The sequence below is a fragment of the Panicum virgatum genome, chromosome 2N (genome assembly GCF_016808335.1).
Source record: "Panicum virgatum strain AP13 chromosome 2N, P.virgatum_v5, whole genome shotgun sequence".
NCBI classification, from domain to species: domain Eukaryota; kingdom Viridiplantae; phylum Streptophyta; class Magnoliopsida; order Poales; family Poaceae; genus Panicum; species Panicum virgatum.
This window is the reverse complement of record NC_053146.1, coordinates 5,980,068-5,999,167: the sequence shown is the minus strand read 5'-3', so window position 1 is coordinate 5,999,167 and position 19,100 is coordinate 5,980,068. Positions and strand designations below refer to the sequence as shown.

General features: G+C 46.9%; 5 protein-coding genes across 8 annotated transcripts; 3 read left to right on the top strand and 2 right to left on the bottom strand.

Annotated features, from left to right (window-relative positions):
• The first annotated feature begins 227 nt into the window (after positions 1 to 227).
• LOC120659492 (low molecular mass early light-inducible protein HV90, chloroplastic-like) lies at positions 228 to 1,037 on the top strand. 2 transcript variants are annotated; one of them, XM_039937658.1, is made up of 2 exons: positions 228 to 864; positions 902 to 1,037. In XM_039937658.1, coding segments are annotated over exons 1-2 (522 nt in total). In that variant the 5' UTR covers positions 228 to 343; the 3' UTR covers positions 903 to 1,037. The 2 variants fall into 2 exon arrangements, with proteins under 2 accessions (XP_039793592.1, XP_039793591.1); XM_039937657.1 differs by having other exon boundaries at positions 229 to 1,037.
• Positions 1,038 to 5,741: 4,704 nt separating this feature from the next.
• On the top strand, positions 5,742 to 15,668 carry LOC120659490 (low molecular mass early light-inducible protein HV60, chloroplastic-like). Its single transcript, XM_039937653.1, has 2 exons — positions 5,742 to 6,492; positions 15,583 to 15,668. The coding sequence occupies exon 1, from the start codon at positions 5,886 to 5,888 to the stop codon at positions 6,450 to 6,452; it is 567 nt and encodes a 188-aa protein (XP_039793587.1). The 5' UTR covers positions 5,742 to 5,885; the 3' UTR covers positions 6,453 to 6,492; positions 15,583 to 15,668.
• LOC120659489 (putative receptor like protein 25) lies at positions 6,333 to 7,860 on the bottom strand. The gene is made up of 2 exons (XM_039937652.1): positions 7,073 to 7,860; positions 6,333 to 6,537 (listed from the first exon to the last, which is right to left on the bottom strand). Exon 1 carries the CDS (start codon positions 7,767 to 7,769, stop codon positions 7,077 to 7,079), a length of 693 nt encoding a protein of 230 aa, XP_039793586.1. The 5' UTR covers positions 7,770 to 7,860; the 3' UTR covers positions 6,333 to 6,537; positions 7,073 to 7,076.
• On the bottom strand, positions 10,085 to 11,355 carry LOC120662302 (MDIS1-interacting receptor like kinase 1-like). Its single transcript, XM_039941480.1, has 2 exons — positions 10,203 to 11,355; positions 10,085 to 10,095 (listed from the first exon to the last, which is right to left on the bottom strand). The coding sequence occupies exons 1-2, from the start codon at positions 10,963 to 10,965 to the stop codon at positions 10,085 to 10,087; spliced, it is 774 nt and encodes a 257-aa protein (XP_039797414.1). The 5' UTR covers positions 10,966 to 11,355.
• LOC120659491 (low molecular mass early light-inducible protein HV90, chloroplastic-like) lies at positions 13,227 to 14,116 on the top strand. 3 transcript variants are annotated; one of them, XM_039937656.1, is made up of 2 exons: positions 13,227 to 13,861; positions 13,899 to 14,116. In XM_039937656.1, the coding sequence occupies exons 1-2, from the start codon at positions 13,348 to 13,350 to the stop codon at positions 13,904 to 13,906; spliced, it is 522 nt and encodes a 173-aa protein (XP_039793590.1). In that variant the 5' UTR covers positions 13,227 to 13,347; the 3' UTR covers positions 13,907 to 14,116. The 3 variants fall into 3 exon arrangements, with proteins under 3 accessions (XP_039793590.1, XP_039793589.1, XP_039793588.1); XM_039937655.1 differs by having other exon boundaries at positions 13,227 to 13,868; positions 13,906 to 14,116; XM_039937654.1 differs by having other exon boundaries at positions 13,228 to 14,114.
• Positions 15,669 to 19,100: the final 3,432 nt, after the last annotated feature.

Sequence of the window (19,100 nt, the reverse complement as noted above, 5' to 3'; positions counted from 1 at the left end):
TCGACGGCGACGCGCTAGCCCGGCTCGCTGGAGTCCACGTCGCGCGCATGTACTAGCTAAGAGCTAGCCCTCGTACGACTCTCTCTCACCCGCTCACCCGCGTTCACGGCCGGGAACTCCCGCCGACGTGGCCCCCGCCGCGGCCAACCACCGTCAACCTCGTCACGGGCCGCCTCGCCGGTCTCCACCTCCCCTGCCTTCCCCCTATAAAGCCGGCATCTGGCCCCAACCCATCTCAAATCGATCGGAGCACAACAGAAGCCACACGCTCACAACACACAAGCAAGCAAGCAATCTGAGGAGAAGCCGGCCGCCGATTTCCCCAGCCCGTGCATTGTTCCCGATGGCGACCATGGTGATGGCCTCAGCCGCGAGCTCCCTCGCCTTCGCCGCCACCGGCGCGAGCGCCGGCCGCTTCCCCGCCCGGCTTCCGGCGGCGGCGGGGCTCGCGCCGCGCCGGCGCGCACCGCTCGTCAGGGCGCAGGCTAATAAGGGTCCTGAGAAGCCGGCAGCGAGCCCGGGGCTCTGGGACGCGCTGGCGTTCAGCGGCCCGGCCCCTGAGCGCATCAACGGGCGGCTCGCCATGGTCGGCTTCGTGTCCGCGCTCGCCGTCGAGGCGTCCCGCGGCGGGGGCCTCCTCTCGCAGGCCGGCAGCGGGTCTGGGCTGGCCTGGTTCGTGGCCACGGCCGCCGTGCTCTCCGTGGCGTCGCTGGTGCCGGTCCTCAAGGGGGAGAGCGCCGAGGCCCGCAGCGGCGGCGTCATGAGCGCCGACGCCGAGCTCTGGAACGGCCGCTTCGCCATGCTCGGGCTCGTCGCGCTCGCCGTCACCGAGTACATCACCGGCGCGCCCTTCGTCAACGTGTAAAATATAACGGCCTACGTTGTTGTACGGGCACGTGTAGCCGTGTAGTAGAGGAGGTAGTGTAAACCTTGGCTAGGACACTCTGGACATGACTCCTTCGTAAAACTCTTCCGCTAAACGGTCATGTAAAATTGTTGATTTGAAATGACTTTCTTTGCGACACAGAGTTTGCCAATGTTTCATTGAATTTTTCGAGTGTAAATGTGACCATAAGTTTGCCAAATGGCCTAATGTTTCATGATTCTTTCATATGTGAATGTGACCATACGTATTATCGTGGCGCTTCATTTTTGAATTAGTGGTCAGATTGACCATTGATGGATAAGAGTACATGGGATATGTGAGGTGAATCAGCGGTTGGATGGAGAGAAATCAACGGCTGAGATAGATCTTGTGATCCTTTAGTTTTAAAGTTTTCTTTTGGAGACACCCAATATATGTAGAGAAAATTCCTTATTTAGCCCTTTTAAAGTTACCTCTGCCTTTCTTGGCCTATTTTTTCTAGATCTTCCCAATATGACCTAGTAAATTCAGTTCCTTCCTTTTATGGCTCTTCTATTAGTTTCAGTGCTAACGGTATTAGCAGCAACGCTGAAAAGACCATTTTACCCCTGTTGAGAAAATTATCTTATTTGACCCATTTAAAGTTAGCTCTTCTTTCTTTGACCCTTTTTTTTTGCTGACCATTTGAAAAAGTAAAATATATGTACATATTGATATGTTTAACAAATAATTGTGCATAACAATTCAGCTGATAATATTTTGAGATATTAATAATTTGTGCATAACATGTACTCCCTCCGTCCTGAAATGTAAGTCATCCTAGGAGTGTTTTACTGTGTCCAGATTCATAGAATGTTCAATGAATCTGGACATACAGTTTGTGTCGTGATGTGCAAACCCACAGCCGGGTGGCGTAGTGCACCCGCATAAACCCAGAGGGTGAGTACTCGGGGGTTTGCTAGGATTAGCCCAATCTCGGTGGAAGAACGCGATGAACACAGCAGGTTTAGAGTGGTCCGGGCCGCCGGAGCGTAATACCCTACGTCCACTGTGTGTTGTATTGCTTGCGCTCTCAAGAGGTTGAGAGCAGGGTTGTTCGGAGTGAAACCGAGCTTGTGTTGTAAGAGTCTTGGCGTGTCTGAATTGTGCAGTGAGCGCCTCCCTTTTATATCTCAAGGGAGGCACGTACATGGCCGTTGAGTCCCCGACAGGTGGGCCCAACGATGTAGTATAAAATGACATACTGTATAGACATTATGGCATTGCAGGCGACGGAGATCTCATTCCTGGATTTCCTTGCTCTGCCCATGGGAATGTTCCGTCCGGCATAGCCATGCCCTGTCTTGTCGAAACGGCGCCAGGGTGTAACTTGCGGCGTTGCCTGCAACGTAGCTGAACGGGCCGTGTAGTTGCGGCGTAGGCGGTATGATGGAAAGGTGCCGTGCCGTCGTATCCATTTAATGCGGCAGACGGGCTCTGCGCGGAAGCGGCGCATGCGGCTGCACTGTGTACCTCGGTAACATGCGGTCTACAGTGAGGCCTGACAAAGGCTGCCCGGCGTGCCGCGGCGGCAGAGCACGCCTCAACCACCCGCATTGAATGCGGTGGGTGGGCGAGTCTTCCAGCGGAAGACTCGCGCCCGCGCCCGCCCCTGCGGGACACGTGGCGCCCCCGGACCCCTCCCCCGGCGGTATGTTGGTTCTACGCGTGTGGGAGGTCTGGACGGACGCGGGGAGGTCTCGGACCCCTATGGGGGGTCCGAGCCCTCGGCTGTTGGCGTGGAACTTCCCCTCCTCAGGAACACGTGGCGTCACCGGACCCGTCCCAGAGCGGGGAGCGAGTCCGGGGCCGTTGGCCCAGTGGGGTAAGATCCTGAGCCGTGGGGGCCGGCTGCTCCGCCCCTTATGGCGTAGTTACGGATGACTACGCGAGTCCTGCTACAGGGTACCGACAGTTTGTCTAGATTCAGAGAATGTTCAATGAATCTGGTAAAATGTCAGAATGACTTACATTTCAGGACAGAGGGAGTACATAATAATTGGCTGATAAAGATTGTGCTGAATTCAGCTGATAAAGGTTGTGCATAATTGTTAAACATATATTATTTAGGCTCAGCAGCAATAGGGGGCAGCAGAACGAGGGGCACCGCTGGGGCCTGCACCGCTAGGGCCTTCGCCCTTGCCCCGAGCGGCCGCTGCGCCCCCGCCAGGGCAAGCCGTAGCTGCGCACATGCCACGGCCACCCACCGCTCGCCTGCCATGGGAGGCCGCCGCCGACTACCGCCGCCACTCGCTCGCCATGGAAGAAGGCCGCCGCGCCGCCTCCTAGTCCAGCCGCTGCGCTTGCCCCGAGCGGCCACCGCACCCTCGGCCTGAACAGGGCCGTGCGCCGCCGCCCCATCGTCCCCTGCGCCACGGGTGCCCGTCGAGAGCATCCTCCCCTCCCAATCTAAGGTTGAGGGAGGACTCGGGAGGCCACGGCCCCAATCTATATTAGGGATATTTCAGCCACTTGACCTAAAATCTGACAACGAGACTCGCGTTTTTAACTGCAAACTCTAACGGAACTGACGGAAGGGTCATAAAAGGAAGAAACTGAATTTGTTGGGTCATATTAGGAAGTTCATAAAAAAGAAGGTCAAGGAAGGCAGAGGTAATTTTAAAAGGATCAAATAAGGAATTTTCTCATATATGTAAGAACCTCTAGTAGACTGAGTCAGTAGATCTACTCCCTCCAGTTCTGTGATAATTTACTTGGAACATATTCTCATATATTTATTTATGTAAGAGAATTTATTTGCAACCGATGGTAGTAGTAGTTGTAGATGGGCTATTCTATATTTAGATGGACTCCAAAGTTAGTAATGAGTCGTACTTGGCAGTCTGTAATTCATCTATCTATGGATAGTCCATAGAGGCACACAATAATGCAAGTTTTTTTACTTATATATTCGTTTAATTTGATTCTGAACCACTTTTCCCAAGTCTCATCTCCTATCTGGCCGGCTGCACACTCTGAGAGTCACCGGCAAAGAAACGACTACTGCGAGCAGGAGCGATGCAACCGACGGGAGGACAATCCTCTCCCCACGTTAAGCTGGTACTTGTTGCACCAGGAGCTCTTCATGGATGGGAACTGAAGCCTTTAATGAGAAATGGTGAACTCTATCATTCTTATTAAAGCCTTCTCTACCATGGAATTCGGCCTTCGGGGTCAACCCAGCTTTCTTTTGGTGTGCTCTTCCTGGAACTGGTAATAGGCTCAAGCACCCTTTTCAAGGAAATAGAGAATAGCAGGAACATTTAAACACGTTTGTTTCAAATAGTGGATCAGTTTCTTAATAGCCTTTTCTAAGTGCTGACGGGGGAATGGGTTCCTGGGCGAGTGAAGAGGAGTAAAGGAGATTGACTCTTCTCTGTCATTAGCCTTTTTATTGACAATCAAGTATGAATCTGTACCGCTGTCACGCCTTCATGCCGAGTCTTCCTCCGCCACCAACTCGACGTTGTCATAACCAGTCCGTACTTTTATAGATATTAAAAAATCCAGATGGGTTTTGTCCCTGAGATTTGATATAAAAAAAGGTGCATTAGCGCTCGATTCCAGTATCAAGGAAAATGGGTTGTAGAAATCTTCTTTGAGAAAAAGTTAAACCCCGATACCTGTCTACTCAAAACCGAAATGAATAGCCAACCGCATTATTCGAGGAACCCTAGATGCTGGAGAGGAGCATGGCCAACCAATCACATCTTTCAAGTAGAAGGATAGGGGCGCGCAGTGAACTGGTTTTCTAAAAAGATTGGAAGATCCGGCCCCATACCCCTCAGTATGGAGTACATTGGGTCAGGATTGCCTCTGCCTCTGGCTTGACCCTTCCCCTAGCATGCCGGTACCAAAAACCGATGCCTTACCACTTGGCTATACTCCAAATGGTCGGTTCCTGGGGAGAGGGGGAAGGGAGAAGCAGGGCTCGAAGAAAACGGTCTCTGGGGAAACTGCTAAAAAAAGATTGAACATGTGGTTCCGAGTTTCGAAATTGTATATTTATGAATCGTATTTAACATGGTGCAATTTCTTCTATTTTTCAGATTAACGTGGGTACTCTCTTAGCTAATGTGGTGACTAGATTTATCATTATTATTGTATTAAGATAATAAAGATTGAAAATGATTTGATTTAGGATAGTGTTAGTACGGAGAGAGTATTACGTTTTTTATTAGAGCGAGTAGCTAGTATCTAGTATCTTCGAAAATCTAGAAGGATATGAAAACAGTGATTGAGAGAAATATGAGCACTTCTGTGGCCAACGGTGAAACAAGGCCGCCGGAGAACAAACGAGAAGCCCGCCGGCGCGCGGAACTTGTTGAACGTTGATCCACGCAACCACGCCACAGCCGCAGGTCTCTAGAGAATCTGATCTAACTCCCAATCCGGTTCAGTCGTTGCATTCGCTAAACAAAGCAAATTACAAATTAACACCTCGATTAAAATCGCATTAGCCACACGGCCACCCACAGCCACTAAAATAGCCAAATCCTTGGCTTGGCAGCTTCTTCTTCCTTGTCGCCACTCGCCCTGATGCTCGCAGCCACGTCTCTGCTGCCTGCGCGGCGGCCTGGGCGTCCACGTCGATGGCGCCACAGCCGCCCAGCTCGCTATGACCCTGCCTCGCTCCACGTCGCGCGCATGTACTAGCTAGATAGCTATAGCCCTCGTACTCCCTCTCTCTCGCCGGCGTTTAGTTTACGGGCGTGAATCTCCCGCCGACGTGGCCCCCGCCGTCGCCACCACCGCGCCACCCGTCACGGGCGAGCTAGCTTTCCCAGCTCCCCCTATAAAGCTGGCCGACACGGCACTGGCACGTCGCAAGCAACCATCCATCCACAGCAAGAGAAGGAAGCAAGCAGCGACACAGCGAGCGAAACCCGTGTCTCGAAGCAACCTGGTGCCTAGCTTGCCAGTTGCCACTCGACCTCTCCGCTCCACCGCCCCGTGCACAACTCCAACGGCAGCCACGGTGATGGCCTCCCTCGCCTTCGCCACCGCCGGCGCGCGTGCCGGCGTCCTCCCCGTCCGCGTCCCGGCGGCCGCCGCGCTCGCGCCGCGCCGACGCGCCCTGGTCGTCAGAGCCCAGGCCGAGGATGCTAAGCCAACAACGGAGGAGACAACCGCGGCGTCCTCGGCCTCGCCTTCTCCGGCGCCCTCCACTCCCCTGACGGCGAAGCCCAAGGCGGCGAGCCCCGGGCTGTGGGACGCGCTGGCGTTCAGCGGCCCGGCCCCCGAGCGCATCAACGGGCGGCTCGCCATGGTGGGTTTCGTGTCCGCGCTCGCCGTCGAGGCGTCCCGCGGCGGGGGCCTCCTCTCGCAGGCCGGCAGCGGGTCCGGGCTGGCCTGGTTCGCGGCCACGGCCGCCGTGCTCTCCGTGGCGTCCCTAGTGCCGGTCCTCAGGGGGGAGAGCGCCGAGTCCCGCAGCGGCGGCGTCATGAGCGCCGACGCCGAGCTCTGGAACGGCCGCTTCGCCATGCTCGGGCTCGTGGCGCTCGCCGTCACCGAGTACATCTCCGGCGCGCCCTTCATCAACGCGTAGGTGCCAACGGTCTTGCGTGGAGTTGGACCCCGTGTGGTGTGCATTCAATTTGTACCTGTAAACCCTGCAGGTTCTCTGTTCTGTCCTTGTACATCAACTAGCTAGGAAAATTCAACATGTTATTCCAAAAAAATTGCAGGCCTCCGATCCTAGAACTAGAAGCTTCATCTCGTCTTCGTTTTCGAAAATCCAAACAGAAAAATAAGTCAAATTTTCACTGGAAATCTATGCGAGTTCTTGCGTTCCAAACTGGCAGCCATGTAAAGCTGGAATGAAACTTGTCTTCAGCCTGCCATAACTTGATTACATGAACTGAATACTCCATTAGTTAAAATGCAACACTTGGTTTTGGTGACACAGCCTTTTGACACGTCCTTCTATTCCTCCAGCTGTTTCGTAAAAAGAAAAGAAATCCTCCAGCGACATGAACTTTTCTTGTAAATCTGAATGCCTTGGATATTCGGCATTGGAGTTGGAAAAGTTAGCAAAATAATTTTACACCTATATGTAATTGAGTGAACTATACGGAACCAACCTTATTACATCTGAGTGTATTTAAGCTGTCTCATCAAAAGAGTACAACACAAACATACATGACTACGCTTGTTAACAACTTATACATTACTAATACATATGCATGCAAAGCCATCCTTCTATGTGGTAAAAGGATCTGAATATAATTGCCAATGCAAAACCCATGCCAAAACCCAAGCCAGCAAAGAGGAAGAAAATAATGGCATCAAATCTGTCATGCCACAAAGTATTGGGTTCTGGAGCCGATGTGCTTCGGGTGGTTGAATCTGGACCTGGATTGTCAAATTGCTTAGAAAGCTGAATTCCACATAGGCCAGCATTGCCTTCAAACGAGCTGCTAGGAAATGTCAAGAATTGGTTTCCCTGTGGTATTGTTCCTGTCAAGTTGTTGTGGGAAAGGTTCAGCCAGGAAAGAGAAGTTAGAGAGGTAAACTCCGGTGGAATTTCTCCCGAGAGACAGTTGCAAGAGAGATCGATTGATTCCAGCCTCGTTAAATTACCGAGTTGTGATGGAATTTGTCCTGTGAAGTTATTGTGCGACATGTTAAGTTCGTGTAGTGAAACAAGCCCTCCAATTGAACCCGGGATGGAACCCTCAAATGAGTTGTTTGAGAAATCAATTACTTTGAAAGCAGTTTGAATTTTGGTGACAATTAAAGAGCTATCTTTGTATGTGATACTGACACTATCTTGATAGACTGAATCTTGATTGATTGCTGATTTACATGTTGAATTTGTATGATGCTTTAATATTTGCCCCACATCGTTGCAGTTATTCATCATTGCTCTCAAATTCTCAAACCATTCTGAATGCAACTAACCAGAGAAATGGTTGGAGACCAAATCAACTATTTGTAAACTTGTGAAGTGTTGGTAGCCATCACGAAGACTCCTTATAGTGCCGTCGAGTTGGTTAGATCTCAACACGAGAACTTGAAGCTTTGGAAGAGTACCCAACCATGATGGAAATGAATCGAGAATCTGATTATTACCAACATCAAGAACCTCTAAGTCTTGGCAATTTGCTAGCAATCTAGGCAGCGCACCTTTAATTTGATTTCCATTCAAATCAATTGTCTGAAGCTTACACCCTTCTCTAATATTTTCTGGTAGCATGCCCTGTAATTTGTTTTCTCTTAACTTCAATATGATCATCATGTCAACTTTTTCCATAAGACAGGATGGAATTGGTCCACTAAAGTAATTGTAAGATAAGTCTATGAACTCAGGTTTGTTTAAACTACAAAATGAAAGTGGTACACGGCCACTTAATTTATTTTTGGACAAATTGATATAGCTTATATTTCTAATATACACACCAAAGTTCGGTTCAATGGAAGAGAAGTTATTATTTGAGCAATCCAAGAAAAGCAGGTCGGATGGAGTTGATGGTAACGGTATGCTTCCTTGAAGTCCATTAAAACTGAGATCAAGATCATTTAAATTTGTCATCTGAACAATAGGAGACTTCTCTAAAGTAGTAAACATGTTGTGTGAGAGGTTCAATCTAAAAAGGCAGTTATCCCATACCCAACTTGGTATGGCCCTTTCGATTTGGTTATTCGAAAGATCGAGAAATTGAATAGTGTCCAGATATTTTAATGATGCAGGAAATTTTGTAAGGTTGCAAGATGCAAGGTTTAGGTCCTGGATTTTAAGGGAATGAAAGAATACCGTATCACCTTCTTTTTCTGTGATTGATATCATATTGTTACCCAGGTTAAGATAGAAGAGATTTCTCAACCTCCAGATAGAACCAAGTTCTATTGTGCCCGTCAGTTTATTTGACTCAAGGTTGAGATACTGAAGATTGGTAAGCTGAAAAAATGATTTGGATATTGGGCCTGTCAATTGATTACTTCTTAAATCAATCTCCCTCAATGGTGAGGATAAAGGAGAAGGAATGTCTTCCAGTGAGCCAACAAGCTGATTCTCAAGCAGAAGAAGCTGTTGCAGGACTGGAAGAGCAAACAAAGACTTTGGAATTTTTCCTGCATGTAACGGTAGAATACCAGTCAGAATGTTGTAGACTTTGTTAATGCCGTTTCACACTAAAGCGCCAGTATGAACTTGAACCAGATAATGCTTAAATTAACATAACCTATCCATTGGAGCTAAATATATCAGCTTTCATCACCTTTTCTGAATAGACAACCAGATAATGCTTAAATTAATATAACTTATCTATTTTTCCTCAAAGAAAAACTGTTCAAATTTGAATTTGGGCATGTTTATACCGTATAGTTCATTTGCCGTTTTTATATAATTCATGTTCCGAAAAAACTTGGCACTAAACATCTTGCTTCTTAACTGAATCACAATAAATAAGATCCAAGTAACCCAAAACATAGCACAACAGATAGATTAGTTCTTTAGAAAAAAAATTAATTGCAGTTTCATATTTTTTATGATCTAAAATGAATTAATTTTAATTTTTTTAAGTTAAACCAAAATATTTTAATTTTTAGAAAATCAAAACCACCTTTGAAACCATCAAAAAAACTTAGTTGTATAGTTCAATAATTGAATGGTGTTTGGTGTTCCGTTTTGTAGTTTAGGGTTGAAACGTCCTGCCTTATTCATGTGTTTTCTAATCCCTTTATTTGTTATTACACTGTTTCAAACAAGCCTTGGGCCAGAGAAAGTATGAACAATGTTAACATAACATATTTGATGTACATTTTTCAAATATAGCCTACAATGATAATATATACTAAGCTTGATTTCTCATTTTGAGAACCTTTAATTGCCATGTAAAGCTGCCCAAAATATGAAAATGTTTGTCCAATATCCAAAATAATTAACATATTGCTTGTTATTTATGTAATCTACCCAATATTGCATTCCTGTATCTGAAATATATCTAGGATGAGAGTGAGAGGCAAGATGGCTAAAAACTAAAAAAAATTGATATTAGTTAGTGTGCTGGTGTTAAAAGCATCTCACCATTGAAACCGGTAAACTACAGAAAATTGGTCAGAGACTCAAATTGAACATATCATGGTTTTTTCTCAACATTGCCAAATAAAGCATTTTTCTTGTTTTCTGAAGGTTGCTCCATTGATTTCATAGGTTAAGTAAAATAGGGAATTTACTATTCACTTAAAATCTGTTAGCATTTTTATTAACGGTGTATGCATGGCATGTCATAAAGTAGGTGTAAGATCTGTCTACAGCTGAAAAAAGAAAGTAATCGGGTTCTCAATCGGTGTATGCATGGCCCAGTGATGTTAGACGACCAGACCACCAGCTCCTCAAGTTGGATCAAGTTCCCAATTGTTGATGGTATTGGCCCAGAGAAATTGCAAGTAAAAATGGTCAAAGAAGTCAACTTTGTAAGATTGCCTATCCAAGATGTCATTCTCTGCTCAAAGAAGTCAGAACTCCATAACTCCAGCTCTGCCAATTCTGTAAGATTTCCAATCTCGTACGGTATTGGCACGGAGAAACTGCAGTCCCGTATTGTCAAACTTTCCAACCTTGTCAGTTTGCCGATCCAAGTGGGAACTGATTTAGAGAAGTCATAACCATCAAGCTTTAGGTGCGTCAATTGGGTAAGATTGCTGACCCAAGATAATACCGGGTTCTCCAAATCTGATCCCCTGAGTTGCAGGTCATCTAATGATGGAAGCTTAGATATCAAAGTTGAGAGTTTGTCATCAATGTCCATCGTGTTAAACCCCAATGTCTTTAGAGACTCAAGATTGTCAAACGAGGATGGCATGTCATAAGAGAAATTGGTCCCTGCTAGATTTAGTGTTTCCAAATTATTTCCAGCGGGGAAGTGTGTTAGTCTCACAGAAAGCATGGGGTTATCGGAAAAATCAAGAGACCTCAAACTTTTTAGCTGGAATATTTTTGTGGGAAACTGCCCTTCAAACTGAGTTCCTGATATGTCTAAAACAGTCAAGGAAGATAGCTCAGAAAAGAACTCAGGAACTTTGCCGGTAAGTTCAGAATTGTATCCCAAGTTGATCATCGTAAGCGAGTGAAGCCTTGAGAATTAAGGGTGGATAGAACCTGATATAGAACACCAGGACAAGCTAAGAACCTGTAGCTGAGGAACGGAGTCTGCTAAAATACTGGACCAAGTGGACCCACTGCTAGATAAATCCAGTTCATCAAGATAGAGATTCTTCAGATTGCTCATATTTGCCATGAAGGCTTGGAAATTTGGCCGCCCAAAATACAAATCATAATTACGAGACAAGTCAAGGGTGACAAGGTTCTTGAGGCTGGCAATTCCAATTGGGATCTGACCCCTAAAATAGGTGTACGAGAGGTTGAGGTGGATCATATCCGTGAGCCGCTCAAACCCAGAAGCTGGGAGCTAGGCTTCATTGAAGTCACTGAATGCAAGGTTGAGGTTCCTGAGGGATGTGAGGTTGAAGAGCGCAGGATCAAGACGCCTGCTCGCCAGGTGCAACTCACCGAGGTCAAGGGAAATGATTCTTCCCAGGGCCATGTCACAGGTGTATTTTGTATGTAAGTGTACTTCATCCTACCATTTGTATATAGTACCATAGCTCTACTAATTATGTGTTTTCTCATCATCTTCCTTCTTTTTCAATCGTGTAGGATGAAGGTTCAAGAATGCCAGAGAAAAGGGTACTATCACGTCGGCTTCATAGACCCATATAATATACATGAGGAGAGTGTCAGGAAATGGCCTAATCGGATCGAGAACAACATACTCAGGGTCTTGCATAAGCAGAAAAATTGTCAATACATTCTGTTTCCGTACAACTTCGAGTGATTTTTTAATCTTTTTTTACTTCACTATATATATGTGTATATATATCCAACATTTCTTATACATATATGTGTATGAAACAGGTTCCACTGGATCCTTCTTATTATCGAGATCGATAGATGCCGAGTTCGGGTGTACGACTCCTTGAGGAAGCCAACATATTATTACCAAGACCTCATAAACATCATCCAAAAAGCATGGGCTCGCTTCCTCGAAAAACATATAGAAATATCGTCACCTCCAGCCCCGCTAGAATTCACCACTAACTGGCCGGTACGAATACATATCGCACATCTACTGTCGTTTCTTTAATCAACATAAATATTTCATAACCCATATATTTATATATATGTATATATAGATTATGAGACAGGCGCCAGGAAACAACTTATGTGGCTACTACGTATGTGAGTACATGATGGATTTTGGTTGCCGCAGCTCGATGACACAACATGATTTCAAAGTACGCAGAACAATATTACTAACAATTACTTGTATTTAGTTCCTTCTAGGTACTAATTCAAAATATTGGTGTTTGCACTGGACAGATTATTTGCATGGCGGAAGTCCTCATCCAACCGGAAAGAATCAAAACAATTTAAGAATCAATATGTGGATTCCTCCTAGATGAGATCATAAATCCAACTGGGGAATTTTATGCGAATCCTAAGATAAGTGTGGGTCGAGCGGATCCGAATAAGGACACAGAGATGATGAGGCGCCTAAGGACCCTTAGTATCTTGTAAAAATTTGTCGGACAAAACTTATGTGCACGACAACTTGTAAATATATTATGAATCCTGAGTTTATTATAAACATATTTATATTAGAAGTGCATATAATATTTCAAATGTATGTAATTATAATAAATGTATTCAATTGTATGCTAGATACGAATATATACGAATACGCAGACGTACAAGAATATAAATACGCAGACGTACACGAATACGAATACGAAACGTATACGAATATAAATTAGTTGAAACCCAAACAATGAAAAAACAGAAGAAAAAAAAAGACATTTAGTACCGGTAGGTAACACCGATCGGTACCAAAATCGCACCAGAGCCATGACACGGCGACAGACACCTCTCCCTTGGCGGCTTCTTCTTCCTTGGCTCCGCTCGACACCGGCGCTCCTAGCTCCCACGTCTCCCGCGCGCTCCCTCCCCGCGTGGTTCTGGAATCTTTCGCCACTTTTCGGCGACGGAGCTGGCCACCTCGCCCCGCGCGGCCGCGCCTCCCTGCGCGGCGGCCTCGCCGCCCACGTCGACGGCGACGCGCTAGCCCGGCTCGCTGGAGTCCACGTCGCGCGCATGTACTAGCTAAGAGCTAGCCCTCGTACGACTCTCTCTCACCCGCGTTCACGGCCGGGAACTCCCGCCGACGTGGCCCCCGCCGCGGCCAACCACCGTCAACCTCGTCACGGGCCGCCTCGCCGGTCTCCACCTCCCCTGCCTTCCCCCTATAAAGCCGGCATCTGGCCCCCAACCCATCTCAAATCGATCGGAGCACAACAGAAGCCACACGCTCACAACACACAAGCAAGCAAGCAATCTGAGGAGAAGCCGGCCGCCGATTTCCCCAGCCCGTGCATTGTTCCCGATGGCGACCATGGTGATGGCCTCCGCCGCGAGCTCCCTCGCCTTCGCCGCCACCGGCGCGAGCGCCGGCCGCTTCCCCGCCCGGCTTCCGGCGGCGGCGGGGCTCGCGCCGCGCCGGCGCGCACCGCTCGTCAGGGCGCAGGCTAATAAGGGTCCTGAGAAGCCGGCAGCGAGCCCGGGGCTCTGGGACGCGCTGGCGTTCAGCGGCCCGGCCCCTGAGCGCATCAACGGGCGGCTCGCCATGGTCGGCTTCGTGTCCGCGCTCGCCGTCGAGGCGTCCCGCGGCGGGGGCCTCCTCTCGCAGGCCGGCAGCGGGTCTGGGCTGGCCTGGTTCGTGGCCACGGCCGCCGTGCTCTCCGTGGCGTCGCTGGTGCCGGTCCTCAAGGGGGAGAGCGCCGAGGCCCGCAGCGGCGGCGTCATGAGCGCCGACGCCGAGCTCTGGAACGGCCGCTTCGCCATGCTCGGGCTCGTCGCGCTCGCCGTCACCGAGTACATCACCGGCGCGCCCTTCGTCAACGTGTAAAATATAACGGCCTACGTTGGTGTACGGGCACGTGTAGCTGTGTAGTAGAGGAGGTAGTGTAAACCTTGGCTAGGACACTCTGGACAGGACTCCTTCGTAAAACTCTTCCGCTAAACGGTCATGTAAAATTGTTGATTTGAAATGACTTTCTTTGCGACACAGAGTTTGCCAATGTTTCATGAATTTTTCGAGTGTAAATGTGACCATAAGTTTGCCAAATGGCCTAATGTTTCATGATTTTTTCACATGTGAATGTGACCATTCGTAATATCGTGGCGCTTCATTTTTGAATTAGTGGTCAGATTGATCATTGATGGATAAGAGTACATGGGATATGTGAGGTGAATCAGCGGTTGGATGGAGAGAAATCAACGGCTGAGATAGATCTTGTGATCCTTTAGTTTTGAAGTTTTCTTTTGGAGACATCCAATATATGTAGAGAAAATTCCTTATTTAGCCCTTTTAAAGTTACCTCTGCCTTTCTTGGCCTATTTTTTCTAGATCTTCCCAATATGACCTAGTAAATTCAGTTCCTTCCTTTTATGGCCCTTCTATTAGTTTGAGTGCTAAGGGTATTAGCAGCAACGCTGAAAAGACCATTTTACCCCTGTTGAGAAAATTATGTTATTTGACCCATTTAAAGTTAGCTCTTCTTTCTTTGACCCTTTTTTTTTGCTGATCATTTGAAAAAGTAAAATATAAGTACATATTGATATGTTTAACAAATAATTGTGCACAACAATTCAGCTGATAATATTTTGAGATATCAATAATTTGTGCATAACATGTACTCCCTCCGTCCTGAAATGTAAGTCATCCTAGGAGTGTTTTACTGTGTCCAGATTTATAGAATGTTTAATGAATCTGGACATACAGTTTGTCTAGATTCAGAGAATGTTCAATGAATCTGGTAAAATGCCAGAATGACTTACATTTCAGGACAGAGGGAGTACATAATAATTGGCTGATAAAGATTGTGCTGAATTCAGCTGATAAAGGTTGTGCATAATTGTTAAATATATATTATTTAGGCTCAGCAACAGGGGGGAGCAGAACGAGGGGCACCGCCGGGGCCTGCACCGCTAGGGCCTTCGCCCTTGCCCCGAGCAGCGCCCGCGGCATGTGCGCCTCCTGTTGCGCACCCGCCAGGGCAAGCCGTAGCTGCGCACGTGCCACGGCCACCCGCCGCTCGCCTGCCATGGGAGGCCGCCGCGCCGCCGCGCCGCCGCCGACTACCGCCGCCACTCGCCCGCCATGGAAGAAGGCCACCGCGCCGCCTCCTAGTCCAGCCGCTGCGCCCTGCCCCGAGCGGCCACCGCACCCTCGGCCTGAATAGGGCCGTGCGCCGCCGCCCCATCGTCCCCTGCGCCATGGGTGCCCGTCGAGGGCATCCACCCCTCCCGATCTAGGGTTGAGGAAGGACTCGGGAGGCCACGGCCCCAATCTATATTAGGGATATTTCTGCCACTTGACCTAAAATCTGACAACGAGACTCGCGTTTTTAACTGCAAACTCTAACGGAACTGACGGAAGGGTCATAAAAGGAAGAAACTGAATTCGTTGGGTCATATTAGGAAGTTCAAAAAAAGAAGGTCAAGGAAGGCAGAGGTAACTTTAAAAGGATCAAATAAGGAATTTTCTCATATATGTAAGAACCTCTAGTAGACTGAGTCAGTAGATCTACTCCCTCCAGTTCTGTGATAATTTACTTTGAACATATTCTCATATATTTATTTATGTAAGAGAATTTATTTGCAACCGATGGTAGTAGTAGTTGGAGATGGGCTATTCTATATTTAGATGGACTCCAAAGTTAATAATGAGTCGTACTTGGCAGTCTGTAATTCATCTATCTATGGATAGTCCATAGAGGCACACAATAATGCATGATTTTTTTACTTATATATTCGTTTAATTTGATTCTGAACCACTTTTCCCAAGTCTCATCTCCTATCCGGCCGGCTGCACACTCTGAGAGTCACCGGCAAAGAAACGACTACTGCGAGCAGGAGCGATGCAACCGACGGGAGGACAATCCTCTCCCCACGTTAAGCTGGTACTTGTTGTTGCACTAGGAGCTCTTCATGGATGGGAACTGAAGCCTTTAATGAGAAATGGTGAACTCTATCATTCTTATTAAAGCCTTCTCTACCATGGAATTCGGCCTTCGGGGTCAACCCAGCTTTCTTTTGGTGTGCTCTGCTTCCTGGAACTGGTAATAGGCTCAAGCACCCTTTTCAAGGAAATAGAGAATAGCAGGAACATTTAAACAAGTTTGTTTCAAATAGTGGATCAGTTTCTTAATAGCCTTTTATAAGTGCTGACGGGGAATGGGTTCCTGGGCGAGTGAAGAGGAGTAAAGGAGATTGACTCTTCTCTGTCATTAGCCTTTTTATTGACAATCAAGTATGAATCTGTACCGCTGTCACGCCTTCATGCCGAGTCTTCCTCCGCCGCCAACTCGACGTCGTTGTAACCAGGCCGTACTTTTATAGATATTAAAAAATCCAGATGGGTTTTGTCCCTGAGATTTGATAAAAAAAAGGTGCATTAGCGCTCGATTCCAGTATCAAGGAAAATGGGTTGTAGAAATCTTCTTTGAGAAAAAGTTAAACCCCGATACCTGTCTGCTCAAAACCGAAATGAATAGCCAACCGCATTATTCGAGGAACCCTAGATGCTGGAGAGGAGCATGGCCAACCAATCACATCTTTCAAGTAGAAGGATAGGGGCGTGCAGTGAACTGGTTTTCTAAAAAGATTGGAAGATCCGGCCCCATACCCCTCAGTATGGAGTACATTGGGTCAGGATTGCCTCTGCCTCTGGCTTGACCCTTCCCCTAGCATGCCGGTACCAAAAACCGATGCCTTACCACTTGGCTATACTCCAAATGGTCGGTTCCTGGGGAGAGGGGGAAGGGAGAAGCAGGGCTCGAAGAGGAACCCCGATACTAGAAATTGTATATTTATGAATCATATTTAACATGGTGCAATTTCTTCTCTTTTTCAGATTAACGTGGGTACTCTCTTAGCGAATGTGGTGACTAGTTTTAACATTATTATTGTATTAAGATAATAAAGATTGAAAATGATTTGATTTAGGATAGTGTTAGTACGGAGAGAGTATTACGTTTTTTATTAGAGCGAGTAGCTAGTATCTAGTATCTTCGAGAATCTAGAAGGATATGAAAACAGTGATTGAGAGAAATATGAGCACTTCTGTGGCCGACGGTGAAACAAGGCCGCCGGAGAACAAACGAGAAGCCCGCCGGCGCGCGGAACTTGTTGAACGTTGATCCACGCAACCACGCCACAGCCGCAGGTCTCTAGAGAATCTGATCTAACTCCCAATCCGGTTCAGTCGTTGAATTCGCTAAACAAAGCAAATTACAAATTAACACCTCGATTAAAATCGCATTAGCCACACGGCCACCCAGCCACTAAAATAGCCAAATCCTTGGCTTGGCAGCTTCTTCTTCCTTGTCGCCACTCGCCCCTGATGCTCGCAGCCACGTTTCTGCTGCCTGCGCGGCGGCCTGGGCGTCCACCACTGCTGGAGAATGTCACATTAGTATCGGCAAATAGGAGCCGGCACTAACGTGCCTGAACAGTACAAAGTGGGCACATTAGTGCCGGCTGAAACCCCAGCCGGCACTAACGTGCCATCCCCCAACGATCAGCGCGTCAGCCACAACGGTCAAAAGACACGTTAGTGCCGGCCATGAATTCTAGCCGGTAACTTGGTCAATTGCAAGTTAGTGCCGGCTGGTAGCTCTAGCCGGCACTAAACGTCCACACTTAGTGCCGGCTAAAGCCACCAGCCGGCACTAACTTACCCCGTATATACCAGTTACTCCTTCTTCCCCAGCTCGACCATTTCATTTGGCCGAGCTCCTCCTCTCTCTCATGGCGTGTTAGAGGGGAGGTGCTGCCCATTTTCCCCCAAATTTGTGAGGATTTCACCCATCTAAGTGCACCAAAGGTTAGTAGCTTCTTCCACTCTTCTTTTCACGGTGTTTATTCTTTGTTTCATGCTTTCTAGATAAAGAAAATAGTGATTTTAAGGTTGAGGAAAAATGAGCACAATTTTCCGATTTGTTCATTAATTTGAGCAAAATAGAATCGATTTGTTACTTTTTAGAGAAGGTTTTCTAGATAGTTTGACTATGACACATTTAGAGTAATTTTTTTGAATTATTTCATGGGGACATGTGTATATATTATTATGCAAAATTTTAAGGAATTTAAGGATGAGGGAAAATGAGCATGATTTATTAATTTGTTCATTAATTTGAGTAAGGTAGAATTGATTTGTTGCTTTTTAGAGAATGATTACTATATAGTTTGACTACCACACATTTAGAATGATTTTTTTGAATTATTTCATGGTGACATGTGTATATGTTATTGTGACAATTTATTTTGCTATTTAGTTTAAATTTACTAGATAGGTGGCCTATGAAACATTTACATTTTTTTTGAATTACTTCATAGTAACCTGTTTTTAGGGATAATGAGCATCATTTTTTTTAATTTGTACAGATGGACCGGCAATGGATGCACGGAAGCCGGAGCACCTCGGCGTGGATTCAGAGTTTAGATTTTTTTCTCAAGGCGGCAATGGCAAATAGGTCGCCAAAGGATTTAATGTGTTGTCCATGCAGTATTTGCGAAAATAAAAAGGAATTCCGAAAAAAAGATACTCTATGGAATCACCTGGCCTTGAATGGTTTTATGAGTAACTATAGCCTTTGGACTAAGCACGGTGAAGTTGGAGTTATGATGGAAGATAATGAAGAAGATGACGATGGTGATAACAATCTTCCAGATTGGGCATGGGTTCATGAAGCAGGTGGCTTTCAAGATGAACCAATGGACGAGGGTGAAGCAAATGTTGCACAAGAGGAGCCACCTGACGAGCTAGGTCAGGCGTTGCTTGATGCACAGAAAGACAGTGAAACTGTGAAGGAGGCATTAAAGTTCGAGAAGATATTGGAGGATCACAAAAGGCCGTTGTTCCCTATTTGCAAACCGGAGCAGAAGAAGTTGGGTATCACACTAGAGATGCTGAAATGGAAGGCAACTAATGGTGTCATCGATAAGGGATTTGGTGAGCTATTAAAGATTGTAAAGAACATGCTTCCTGAGGGTAATGAACTGCCGTCAACAACATACGAAGCTAAAAAAATGGTTTGCCCTCTTGGATTGGACGTGCAGAAGATTCACGCATGT